This window comes from Oxyura jamaicensis, chromosome 1, assembly GCF_011077185.1.
Source record: "Oxyura jamaicensis isolate SHBP4307 breed ruddy duck chromosome 1, BPBGC_Ojam_1.0, whole genome shotgun sequence".
Classification (NCBI taxonomy): Eukaryota; Metazoa; Chordata; class Aves; order Anseriformes; family Anatidae; genus Oxyura; species Oxyura jamaicensis.
Window position 1 is genome coordinate 94,854,739 of NC_048893.1, and position 13,281 is coordinate 94,868,019.

General features: G+C 47.7%; 1 protein-coding gene across 1 annotated transcript in view; it reads left to right on the forward strand.

Annotated features, from left to right (window-relative positions):
• CD247 (CD247 molecule) overlaps nucleotides 1-13,003 on the forward strand; it is a gene marked incomplete at its 5' end in the record, with an annotated part of 53,651 nt that extends 40,648 nt beyond the window's left edge. Inside the window, 7 exons of the mRNA XM_035315243.1 lie at nucleotides 3,466-3,572; nucleotides 5,347-5,400; nucleotides 6,717-6,800; nucleotides 7,456-7,491; nucleotides 8,526-8,582; nucleotides 10,313-10,354; nucleotides 11,855-13,003. Coding sequence (XP_035171134.1) covers nucleotides 3,466-3,572; nucleotides 5,347-5,400; nucleotides 6,717-6,800; nucleotides 7,456-7,491; nucleotides 8,526-8,582; nucleotides 10,313-10,354; nucleotides 11,855-11,920 — 446 coding nt within the window. The remainder of the gene's footprint in view (nucleotides 1-3,465; nucleotides 3,573-5,346; nucleotides 5,401-6,716; nucleotides 6,801-7,455; nucleotides 7,492-8,525; nucleotides 8,583-10,312; nucleotides 10,355-11,854) is intronic.
• Nucleotides 13,004-13,281: the final 278 nt, after the last annotated feature.

A 13,281-nucleotide genomic window follows, 5' to 3' on the forward strand; every position in this document is an offset into this window, starting at 1 on the left:
TTTCTTGGATCGACGCCAGCTTCGCCCCACAGCTCAAGACTGCTTGGGGAGCTGCCTGCCACAACAGGGCAGCAGGCTTTCTTTAAATAAAGCTTTAAATAGCTGCATGTGAAGTTGAAGAAAGATGAAAGCCTTCATTTATAACCTGTTACTGAGCGTTGGTAACCTTTGAAAGCCCATCTCTCCTGCCTGCACGTTTGTGACGTGCCGTAAGCTGTGCCGCATGCCTGCGTTTGGCCGCCTTGCCTTGAGACCCTCCCGCGCTTTACCCCTCTGCCGAAACTTGGACTGGTAAAATGCTGGTAACTGAAAAGCTGCAGTGCAACTTGTGGTGGGCACTGCACGGTTAACAAAGAGGGAACTACCAGCCAAACGTTGGTTACTGGCGCTGTGCGCTGTGTGAGGGAGCTGGGGTGGGAGCTCTCGCCCAGGCTGGGCTCCGTGCAGCGCCCGGCACCTTCCTGCAGCTCACCCGCTGCAGCCGCGCAGCCTTGGCCTCGGCCCCCAAACCACAGCTCGGGGCTGACGAGGGACCAGGCTCCGCTTTGCACACACTGTGCAGATACTGAAGGGTGGTAACGCCGCCTCTAGCGCTTTAAAAATCAGAACTGATCCTGTTCACGTGAATGGATGCTAACTGTCTTAACTGCTACTTGCTCGTTGTGCTTTGTATCTAATCTGAGCTCTGTTTCAATGCACTTTGCATCTTTTATCTTTCTCTCTCGTGCTTTCTAATCCGGAAAGCTGTTGCAAAGGTTATTATTTTGAAAGTGCTTTGTACTTTTTATTTGAAAGAACTCAGATATCAAGCACATCAAGGAAGGCGAAGACATCTGAACTAATTAATTTTCATGGGTCGTTTCTAAATGTTGGATTTCATCATTGTCTCAATAGATAGTTTTACAGGAGTGTCAGAGCCAGGCTATGCCAACCAGAATTTCCCTTTCTGAACTGCTTTAGTCCACTACCTGGGGTCCTGGAGGCCAGGCTGTACCAGATAAGCACCACGTAGGCCCTTGAGCATAGGCATAGCATCAGCCAAGGTTGAGCACAGCTGACACAGAGCTACAGCTAAGTACCCTGCACTCCTGACTCCTCCTGTGTACCCCTCTGCATCTCCTGCTCCAGCTCCTCCTGGTCCGGCGAGGTTATCAGCCCTGGAGAAACACAGGGCTTGAGATCATGGTGTGAACACGCTCTGCCTCAGTACAGGAACAGGGCCAGGATCCCCCAGAGGCTTCTTCAGCAGCACCTGAGATATTGCCAGGCTTCCTGGCTCTGGGCTGTGCTGTTTGGGTGCCTTGCGTTGTATTTCAGGTCTGGGTGAAGCACTGAGCAATGCTGAGCTGCTTCTGGATATGTCCAGCTTGAGGGCAGGGTGCACTGAGACAAATTGCTGCGCTGCATGAAAGCAGCTGGATGGCTGCTAGAAGCCAAATGCCTCTTGAGGCTGTGCAGCTGCAGGGCCCGATGCTGCATTTTAGCAACCAAGTCTAATAGGATTCAGGCTAGTTTTGTGTTGAACCAGTGCTGGCATACAATGCTGTCCTGCGAATGTTTGGAAGAAAAACACTAGCAAGCTATTCTCATCTTGATTGTTGGTTTAATGCACAGTGTCAGGCAAATAACTTAATCCCTCTGTTTCCATTTACTCCATGCGTATGAGGTTTGATAATCTTGAAAATAATGTGGTGAAAGTTATTGTTTATGGAGTGCTTTGAACCCTGTTCTAAAACCCATAGAAATAGGAAGGGAAGAAGGAAAACAGTCTGGGATCTTAATCTTATTTTACTTCCATGGATTTGTCTCTAAATACGATTTTAAAGAATTGAATATGGACTCTTCGTTCAGACAAGTAAACAAATCTAGCGTTTGGAAAATGTGTTTCTTCTTTATCTGGCTGTGTTAGCCTCTCAGTGGGAGCAGTGATTGTATCATCATCTACTTCAGAATTTACAATTACATTACCGGGTTTCCAGGCATGGATTTTCAGTCACGCTTTATACAAATCACATACTTGAGCAGTGCTACAGACCACCGTCGTTAGCTTTATTTCTGCAGAGGAGACTTCCTCGCGGTGCTGAGTGTGTAGTGCCTGAATGGCATCTGCAAATTTAATGAAATCTTCAGCGTGGCCTGATGGGCTGGGGAGAAAGCCCAGCGTGCAGAACGGCCCTGCTCTCATTGCTGGAGTAACCGAGCACCTTGAAGTAGTACATTAAGTGGTTCAACAACTATCCATCACATGTGGTTAATAAGAATTGCCATACTTTGTTCACCTTAGGAAGGAGATGAATCATACAAATTCTTTTCAATTTATCTTCCTAGAAGGGTTTCACAGGCTCTTGATCGTTCTCGTCTTCCTCTTTTGAACTCCCTCCAATTCTCTGTACAAAGCACGCTTTGGATTCATTTTTTTTTTTTTTAATAGCTGCGCAATACAGCCTTTCCTTTGGCGATGGTCCTGGAGCTGCATATTAGATCCGTGTTTACTTAGGCTTCTTGACCTGGATAGTTTTTATTTTTCAGCTATGTTTTTGAGCTTCCTACACGTTTACTGATAGAGGAGCAATTTAATCAGTTCTAGCTGCTGAAAACCAACACTATTACTGTGCTCAGCTTGATGCAGTCAGGGTATAAACATGTCATGCAACGCAGACAAGGACATTAACATCAACATCTGTGGAGTAATGATTTTCTTGAGCTTTCAATTAGGGCACTAGTAATCTTATTTTTTTTTAATCTACCCAGAGAGACCCATCCTACAAGAGGCTGCTAGCCGGGGTTCCTGTGCAGAGAATTCAGGTTTAAAACCTCTCATTCAGAAAGTGAATCAGGGTAGCTCATAAACATATCCTGATATCTGGGGTAAAAAGCCTATCTGTCCTGCCCACAGTTCCCCTCTCACATTTAAAGGTCTCCAGCATCCCCAGAACGAGAGCTGACGTATTTTCCCATGCACCCGCTTCTGAGTTGATGAAGGAATCCCCAAGCAACCCCAGAAGCAAGCCCCTGCAGGAGATGCTGTGGGGTTTTCCCAGGCAGCAAAGGCTCTGTGCGAGGCTTTCTTGCAGTGCCTGCGGTGTGACCTCGGTTATCTCCCTGCAGAGCCCGTGCTTGCTCTGTGCCTGGCTCTGCATGTGGGGAAACATCCTCTGCTGGCTGAGAGATCCAACCCTAGAGCAGGTGCCCAGGGAGGCTGTATTTCCACCCTTGGAGGTGCCCTGACTCAGCTGGGTGAGCTCCTGGGCAGCCTGGGCTGACGGACCCTGTTCAGGTGGGGTTGGACCTGTGGTGGTCCCTTCCAAGCTCGTTTATGCTCTGACATTCACTCAGATTTCCATCTCCTTTACAAGAAGACAGGCTTGGCCTCGTACTGGCTGTGTTTTTACAAAGTGCTAAGCAGCACTGCCACACTGATACAAACGGCTTTGTTTTGGTGATGTTTGTGGTCTTTCTGTGCAGATGCTGTAACAGTTCTTGGACTGACGGACCCCAGGCTCTGCTACATACTGGATGGATTCCTCTTCATTTACGCAGTCATCGTGACGGCCCTTTTCGTGAAAGCTAAGGTCAGTCTAACCAAACGGTGACGTATTTGGCTTCTGTGGTGTAAACATAATGGGCTGAGCTGGAAAATGGAGGTGGAGAATGAAGCACATCTCTTAGAGTAAGACATTTTGATTTTTCCTTTTTTTTTTTTTTTTTTTTTTTTTTTTTTTTTTCCCACTCTCCTTTTCTGGTGCCAACCCGGGTAATTTGGGTGAGTTCATTCTGAGGTTTCAGGAATGGAGGGGAAGTGTACATACTGTTTAAGAGCATTTGATGTCGCAGTTATGGATGCAGTCAGAGATTCTGGATATAATAGCTGGGAAATGGATGGTCAAGAGCGATGTGGCTTTGCCATTGGAAATAGGGCAGAGGACATACAGAAAGCTCAGGATATATAAATGCCAAACTCAGGAAGGAAGTATTAAAATGTCTCAAGAAGTCAGACATGTTTGATAGCATGAATGAGATGAGGCAAATGATTTAACCTCAAGGACCACAAGAGAGGAGCCAGGGGATGGGGTGGACATGCCTGATGGGCTGTTGTTCCCACCCAGCGACTGCTGTGGCTGAGGCAGGGTGATGCTGGGCTGGTGCTTGACCTGCCCTGCAGTGGGATCATTTCTCAGGCCTGCAAAGCCAGTACTGACCTCAGAGGGAAGGGTGTGTGGCAGAAATGGGCAGAACTCAGTGCTGGTGAAGGAGCAGTTCTTTTTGTTGCCAGTGTAAATCCTGAGCGTGGGTTAAAACACCACTCTGGGACTGGAAGTCTTTCTGAGGCTGCTGGAGGGAAAAGCCGCTTGGGCACACAGCGTGCGCACGATGCCTAGCGGCAGGAGCTCCGTACCTTGCCTGTGGTGATGTTCAGGAGGGGCTCAGCAAAGCTTCCCCAGGGCCAGGAGCGTGAACCTGGAGCAGCGAGCTGCTGCTGCAGCAGTGCTCTCACCCCCAGCTCATTCAGCCCAGGGTACACTCACTGCCCTGGTGCGTTCAGCTGTCAGCTGATACGGCGCGTAGCATCGAGCTGTAGCGAAGTGTGCTGTTGCAGGAGGGAAGGAAGCAGAACGAGGGAGGAAAGCCACATCTGTGGTTATGCTGGGGTCTCTCAGCCAAAAGCAGCAGAGGCATTGTAGCTGAAATGCCATCGTCATACAGCACCACAAGGCCGGTGGGGCATTTTCTGGGGAGGGCCCTGTCTTGACCCAAACCCAGAATGTCTTATAAATCTTCCAGGCTGTGGAATCTCTCACCTCGCTTCCTGGCCCAAGGAGTTGTTTGTTGTGGCTTCTGCCAAGGGTACAACCTTGTTATGGCTTTTTATTTATGGACTACATGGGCAATGTGTGTGGACAGTTAGGCTCTGTTACAAGGAACATGGGTTAGATGCCTGGTACGCTACTGGCCCTGCAAAGGGTTCAGTGAAAAGAGGGGCACCTTCACTGGAAAAGGTGTGGAGTAGGTAAACTGTAATTACTACAATTTTGATTTAAAAAAAAAAAAAAAAAAAAAAAAAAAGTCTTTCAGTAAGACTTCGCACCAGTTCACTGTGCCCGTCAGAATCCTGGGCTACTGCAAGTCTGCAGAGCTGCGAGTAAAAGGGCCTGTCTTCTGGGAGCAGCCTGGCATGCTGAGAAGTGTCAGTGCAGCAATGAGCTACATTGCCTGTAGCCCCGCCAGTGCCATGGGCTGGTTGTGTATGGGTTGCCCAGTTTCTGATGAGAGTAACTTGAAGGAGAGGAGGAACAAAAGGACTGAATGGAGCTGCTGTCCCTGCTCACGGTATGGTCTCTCTTCCAGCTTACCCAGGCCCAGGACCCACAGCAGCTGCCCGGCCAGGATGATGTGTACAATGTAAGTAATGACAAGTTTTGTGTGTGTTTGTCTCCAAATCGTTCTATCCAGACAGACCTTCTGGGGCAGGTAAAGGTAGTGAATTGCCTATGGACCTGAGAAACAGTGGATCAACCAGCTAATGAAAGCACTACACCCAAGCAGGCAGCACAGCAGCTGTGAGGAGCAAAAACAAAACCAGACACGGGTAGCTCCACGTGTCACTTGTCTGGCTGGATGCTAGTTGTATGGGCTGTAGGTTCCTGATGCGATCCACCAACCTGGAGGTATACCAGGACCCCAGACAGTGTTGGAGGCTGCGCTGTGGTATGTGGGAAGACTCTGGTCTTCACGCCTGTTCCTCTGCGGGTGGCTGTGGCTCTCTGATCACCCTTCCTAAGGAACATGCCCTAGCAGCAGCTGGCATTGCCACCACCAGTGTTTCTGGTGCTATTTGAAGAGGGATGGGGAGAGGGCAGATGTCCAGGACTGCAATGCAGCAGACCTGGGCAACTGCAGCTCTCACATCACCCGCTACACACAGCCCAAGTCGCCAGAGCCCTGCTGCGTCTGTCCCTGAGCTTTCCTGCTGCCCCACAGTGTGAGAGCTGCTGTGTGAAGCCGAAATGGAGGCACGCCCCATCTGCCATGCCCCGAATATAGCCAGCATTAGGTGGCTGTCCCTGCAGCAACAGAGGAGGGAGACAAGGTCCTGGCTCTCCTTCTAGCTAAACAGCTCGCTCACGGTAGCATTAAATGCTGGCTATGTATCTGATTGCCTTGATTTTGTTTTTTTCTCTCATGCTCTTGACCATAGCCACATCCTGTGATGAGTGCCACTGTTTAACTCTGTAATGTACGAAAACTAATGTTGTTTTCAGTTTAAAGTGTCACCTTTTCAATAGCACTGAATACTGGTATACACTGTCTGTCTCCAGAAGAAATGTGCTATTCTGACCCAAAATCTTGCCTTTGCCTTTTTACAATAAGTAATTAAACTCTTCTATCTTCAGTCACCAGGGGGAGAGAAAGCATGACAGTCTGAGTCTGTCTCTTTCACTCCCATTTTCAGCTCTGTTCTGCTTGGGAAAGGTTCTTGATGCAATGGCTTGCGGTTTTGTACTTCACAGACCACTCTTTGAGGCTTCCACAGCTTCATTGCCGACAATTTTGTTGACAGAAGGGCAAAAATTGAGGGGTAAAACCAATTTCCAGCTGTGTTACAATACTCATGAAGTTGGACTTCGAGCTGGGCGTACTTTCTTTTCTTGTGTTAAGTCAAGATGTGTTTTCTTATGACCTTAACGTCCATCACTGCTTCTTGCGTCTTGTTTCAGAAACTGTCTCGTGGGCACAGAGATGAATACGATGTTCTGGGAGCAAAGCGAGGCGCAGACCCTGAGATGGGCGGGAGACACGAGGTATCTTCCTCCCACACACGCCCCTTTCTTCTTTTCATCTGGTTCCTTTCTTCTCGCGTCTAACCGCCGTTTAGGCACGCCGGCATTCGGCACCCTTTGCCAAGCACCCGTGCCCTCCTTGAGAGGGCCTGGCACAGCCTGTGTAGTAACGCAGGCAGCGTGACGGGGACAGAAGTAAAACCTCCCCTCTCCCTTTGATCTGTGCCCCTGGTGCCCCCATCACGTTGCTGAGAGCCTGCAGCCGCCCAGACTGGAAGTGACACCCAGCCTGGGGCGGATGCGGCGCAGGCGAGGCGGGAGCCGGTGTTTCACGAGAGCGCTCTGCACGTGACGCCGCACAACGAGTGCCAGCAACGTCGAGCAGCTGCCAAAACAACTGCTGCTGCTGCAGAGCCCGCCAGCTTCAACGGAAGAGGGAGGGGAACCCTTCTGCATCAGCACGTAGGGCTTGCCTGCAGGTGGCAGCTGTACCCAACAGAGAAGAGCTAAGTTTTTGCTAATTAGTAAAATCACTTTTCTGGAGAATATGTTGTCCTAACAGTCTTACGGGTGATGCGGCAGGATGGGCTGTACTTGGCACACTCACAGAGCTGTAGCCATGCCTTAGAGCAAATGCACAGGCACACATGAGCAAACTTCTTCCTTTCTTTTACAGCAGAGAAGAAAGAACCCCCAGGACACCGTCTACAGTGTGAGTAGAGAAAGCTAAGGGGTGGGGGTAGAGGGTGGGGATGGCTAGAAAGAGGAGTTTTTAATTCACAGGAGACTTTTTTCTCCCTGCCTTGTTTCAGCTTAGGTTCAGCTTAACAGCTCCTTTCAAAGACATTCTTTTTTTTTTTTTCTCAAAATGGTTGAAAACTTCTGCCCCTTTCTCAGTGACAAGAAAAAAACGTGGGCTGCCTGGGCAGATGGGGAAAAGAATTTGGTCAGCATACCTGCTTGACTCCCTTGTTACCCATTAGTCGGGCTCAATTAACCAACCTTTGTCCCATGTGAATAATGATGCAGTATTTTATGTTTGTTCTCCACCTTCTCTGGCTGTTCTCTAACAAAGGGCAAATGCCAGTGCTGCTAAGAGTGGCTGCTGAGGAGCATCTTGATTTAATAGATTTTACGCCGGCTGAATGTGTTGGTCTGCGCTCCAAAGGACAGAAACATGGATACTCATGTTGCACTCGGGGTCTTTCTGAGTGCTTGCTGAGAAATGAGCTCGTTTCCAAGCCCGGCCTTCATCATTCCTGAATCAGGAGCTCTGATCACTGCTGGTCATAAGAGCTGGGCACTGCTTCCCTGGACGGATGGAGAAAGAGCTCCTCTTTCTTAACCTTCCCCCGCCACGTTACAGACTCCCCTTTTCCCTAGGCCTGAGAGGCACGTTTGGTATTGCTTCCTGAGCAAATGTTGCTTAAAGATTTTCTTTATAAAAGCTTTGGGGTAGCATGCGGCACTAATGTAGACAAATGACTTGTTCTGGTGCAGGGTTATATTCATTTAAAAGTCTTGAGATGCCGCGGTGTTGCTAAGCAGATTTGATCGTGCATGGCTTATCCTTCAATGCACACCAGCCGAAATCTGCCACCGTGCCTTTGCTGGAAAGGTGGAACTTCTCAACTGGGGCTGGGACAAGGCAGGGCAGCCCCACAAGTGCAGGAGTGGGGTGCAGGCAGCCGGGGGCTGGATTGGCTTTTCCAGTACCACTGACTCTTTTTTCCTCTCTGCTTGCAGGCGCTGCAGAAGGACAAGATGGGCGATGCATACAGCGAAATTGGAAAGAAAGGAGACGTGAGTACTCTTGTCCTTTTTGATGAAAGCCTGGGATGAGGCATTTTCGCTGCTGCTCCCTTGCAGCCCGGTAGGCCAGGCTGCTCGTAGCTGGTTGCACAAGGAAGCTCTGGTGTTACACAGCACCTACAGAGGAGCGCAGTTATCTATTTCCTGTAGCAACCAGTGTGTTAGATGCAGCAGTAAATTACATCTGTAACTACAGAGTTACAGCAGCCATAATAGAGATCAGACAGGAAGGTTTGTGGCCCTCAGTGTTGGGAACACAGCCCATATGCAAGCAGCAGCGTTCCTGAGCAGATTGAATAATATCAAGTTGGAAGCACTGCAACTTTTGACAGAAAAAAATCTAAGTTACTGCAGTTATCCTCTAAAAGGAATGAGGAATATTTGAAGGAAATGCCTGATTACAAGGGCTGCAAAGCTTGTGGGCCAGCAGCACACATCAGCTGAGCACTTTCCTCCAGGGCAGCTCAGAGCTGGGGTTTCATGGTTTCTCCCTATGGGCTACCGAGAGTGGTCTGCCTTAAACCACAAGTCAGAATGTGCAGGCACCTTCTTGTTCGTCTTCAGACAAGTAACTGGGGGAACATTCCCCTTCCCCCACATCCTTTCCTGAACTTTTATAAAGGAACGTGTCTAAAGGTAGCAACAAAGGCATAGCCTTAGTTTAGTAGACAAAGTGCTTGTGTTGAAAAGAAACTATCTTGGGATGCTGTTTATGGCAAAATGAAAAATTGCTGTGACCTATACAGGCTATATTTTGAGTCAAAGTGTCTTATATAAAACCTTTCATTTCCTGCTGAAAAGTGAAAAAAGGGAATTTCACAGGAAAGTTTACTATTGAAAAATGGAGAAGCAATGCTGACATTTAATCCCCCTCCTTATTATTCTAAATTAATATGATTTGAATGATATGAATATATATCACAATTCCTTATATAATAAAAAAGAGAGATATAATTCTGTATTTGAATATATATCATAATTCTATGATTCTATGAAATGCCCATCTGCCGTATTCAAGCTCAGTTTGAGCTATGACTTTATGAAGTCTCTCCATATTTTTATTTAGGAACATTTCTATTACTTGCAAGCTGGGAAGGGGAACAAAAAAACCTGCCAAGATTGCACCTTGTTGGTGCGACCTGCTTGTACCATGATGGCCTCTGTACCTACTGTACTGAATCCCCTGTGACTGGCCTCAGACAGACTTACCTGCACATGCAATGAACTTCACCGTTCACAGAACACGTGCCAGAGAATTTAATTTACTCTCCTGCCTACCCAAGAGAGGGCAGAGCTGCTCAGACACCAGCTGACATAGCCACAAAAAATATAGAGCCATTTCTTCCAGGTGTGCCCTCAGCTCAGCTCAAAGAACAACAGGTGTCTGTGGGAATGCTGCCAAATCTATGTACCTACAGCAAATCAAAGGAACAGCAGCATTATAACAGGATGGCAGGAAAACATGACAAACCTTGTTTCTCTTTTGTTTCTAGTCCTCACCATTTTTACCTTCCACAGCCCTTGCAGCAAATGCTGGCAGGCAGCCTGTCCGGGCTGCTCCAGACCAGAAGGTGCTTGCCAGCAAGTTTTCCCTCCTGCGCAGAGGGTGACCTGGCCAAGCACAGCTGCTGACCCGCAGTATAGCATGGGGACAGCCACAGTTTACTTTTGTGTAATAGGAAAAGCACCCATTAATCTGTGCTTGTTTTTCTTTCCCAAAGCATCAGAGGCGGCGAGGGAAAGGGAACGATGCTGTTTACCAGGTAGGCAACACATCCAGCAGTTGCTCCCATCATCTATCTTCACAGCTTAATTGTAGCCTCGATACTTAAACTAACCACGCTGTTCACAATGCATAAGGCAGAGCTTTTGAAGCGCCTTTCTGAGGATATTTACTTAGATTCAGAGCAAAGACCACACTGTTGTGACTTTACCAAAATTGGCTGCGTGTTCTAAATACAACTGGCAGGAAAACTCATTTAGGAATACTGTCAGCAACCATCTCCACAGTCCTGCAGCTTGGAGAATCGTATGCAGGTGATGCTTATGGTTTGGGCTCCGAATTGCTTATTGCTTAAGTGGAAACCTTCAGGTTGCCAAACAGCTGTTGTACCTCCAAGCATCAGTGGTTCAGCCCATCTCACTACAGCGTGCAGAGCACAAACTGATCAACCCTCATGCACTGGGGGCGTTCAATGTTGCCCACACGTAACGGAAGGCAAGGAGCCCACCATGACACCTTACTCGTGACACCATGTTAAATTGTTCCAAAATGCATTTCACATCCTGTAGGAGCCTGTATATTGCCACTGACATCACATTACAAAAAAAAAAAAAATTTTAAACAAAAAGTCCTGATGCAGCACATGCCAGGGAGTTTTCCTGTTAATGCAGTGTATTTGTTAACTAGTGGTACCTTTCTTCAAAACCTGCTCTCCTGAGATAGTCACAGGTACTACTAAGGTAAGGAGCACTATCTAATTCATGTACTCAACAAATATTCCTAAGACTTGTGAGCAGAGCTAAATATTCATAGCAAAGGTGGGAAGGGCAGCTAGAAGTTTTAAAAGCAATCACCATGCCTCTTGCTGTATCCTCAGTCTTGGGAGTCCCAGTTACCTTGGCTCTGGCAGTCTTTTGTGCTGACCTGTGCCTGCCCCGTTTTTGACTGCTCCGCTCTTGGAGCAGCACGCGCCATGGAGGCAGCGGGGATACACACGCGGAACTCGCACGCTTTGTAGCTGACTTACCAGCTCCAGGAGCAGGCTGTCAGAAGATGGACTGCTGCAGCGCAGGAAGCGGTGTGATGGGATGCGCTCCTCAGGGATCACAGCCAGCTGAAGCCCCATGGCCAGCTCACCCAGAGTTGCAGCTGCCCTTCTAAATTATTACAGAGAAGTCTTGAGAAAAACGTTCATGATTTGGTATCTGTTCATTTAGTTGGCAAAGTTCACTCTAGCATCAGTTAGTTAGCACTTAATAGTCAATAATTTGCAGTTAAAATGTACTGTAAGTATCTGCATAACCTGCTAAAATGAGTTGCTGTAGTCAAACATTCGTAACAGATACTTGGGATGCATCTTGCCTTTGGGTAAGTGATGGTTATTGACACCATACCAAGACGAAGGAAACATGAGTAAAAAAACACTGTGGGGAAAAAAAAAATTCAAACTATGCTACTGAGCCCCTGCCACCTTGTTCCTGACTAGACAGTCATCAAGGGACAACAGAACACTCACCTCACCTGTTTTTCTCTGTTCCAGGGGCTCAGTACAGCGACCAAGGACACCTATGACGCTCTCCAAATGCAGCCTTTGCCACCCCGCTAAGCAGGAGTCACAGAGGAGATGGGCAAGAGCAAGAGATGCCCACATGCTCTGGGGAAGGAGTGAAGACCTTTTTCATCCAAAACAAGCACCATGTATTTTCCTAGTGCAGCGATCTACTTTGGTTGGTGCACAGAGGGAGTATGTCTGGACTTGGTCAGTTCCTTCTCCCTTCCCTCTTGAATCATGCAACTGCGAGCTTTAGCTATTAAAATGTACATATCTGTAAAGTTATTTCCAATAATAGTAGCTAATAGGCTGATTTTTGTAAGATTTGTGTTGTAGGACCCTACCGTACCTATCGCAGCTCTTTCTGTAGCTCTTACTTACCTTCCAGGGCTATCAAGTCATGTAATTGCAGTTTCGATGCATTTAAAGACCCTTGTAAAGATAAGGCTGTGGTTATTTCCTGCAGTGTTTATCTTAAGAACATTTGACAAGGGCCAGCTAAACTTTCTGCTTTAAATTTACCGTTTAAAAACTGCTGCAGTGGCAGGACAAATTTTTTTCTTTAACTGTGAAAAGCGATGCAATGTTACCGTAGTGAAGGACAGAGGCTCAGTGCCAGCTCTTCAGTATGAAGAAAATCAGTGCTAAGCTCCCACAAAAATTCAGGTCATGGCATCGCCACTCATGCAGCACCTGGAGGTAAACAAGAGCCGGGTGACCTGCAAGCCGTTGCTCAGGAGGCAGAAGCTACCCCTGCTGCAGTGAAAACAAGGAAGATGGACTCTGATTAAGAAAGCAATACTGGGAAAGCCAGGAAACCTCACCCTCCAGAATCCCATCTGGATGGAGCGTGTGTCTGCCTGACTGCTGCCCCTTCACATCTGCAACACCTACAACTATCTCTGCAGAAGTCTCCCCTTGCAAGAATTTGTGCGCTGATGCTAATGTCAGAAAAACAAAGGAAACCATCTCATGTCTAGGCAACAGATTCTTTGTACAAAAGCCCATGTAAATGCAGTTTCAAAACCAGTTAAAATAATCAGGTTACTTTTAAAAGATGCAGGTATCATTCCAAAATGGTAACAATTCAATCATGTAATGCATTTTTTGATGAACTAATAAAGTTAGTGTCAAAGACCTGTGTGCGCGTGCATGCAGCAAACAGCTGCGGGAATGGTGCGAGCTCGTTACCTGACCCACTCAGGCTGCCTGCAGCAAGGAGCAGCAGCAGCACAGGCTCCAGGCAGGCTGCTGAGGTCGGTGTTCCAACAGGAGAGTCTACACGCATCCATGGGAGGTGGGGGGAAGTGATGTTGGAAAAATGCTTTACACCAAGTATAAAAGCGACGTGCACCTCTTGCTGCATCCTCAGTTTTGCCAGTGCCTTACAAGACTGGGCCATGAATGCCTGTAAG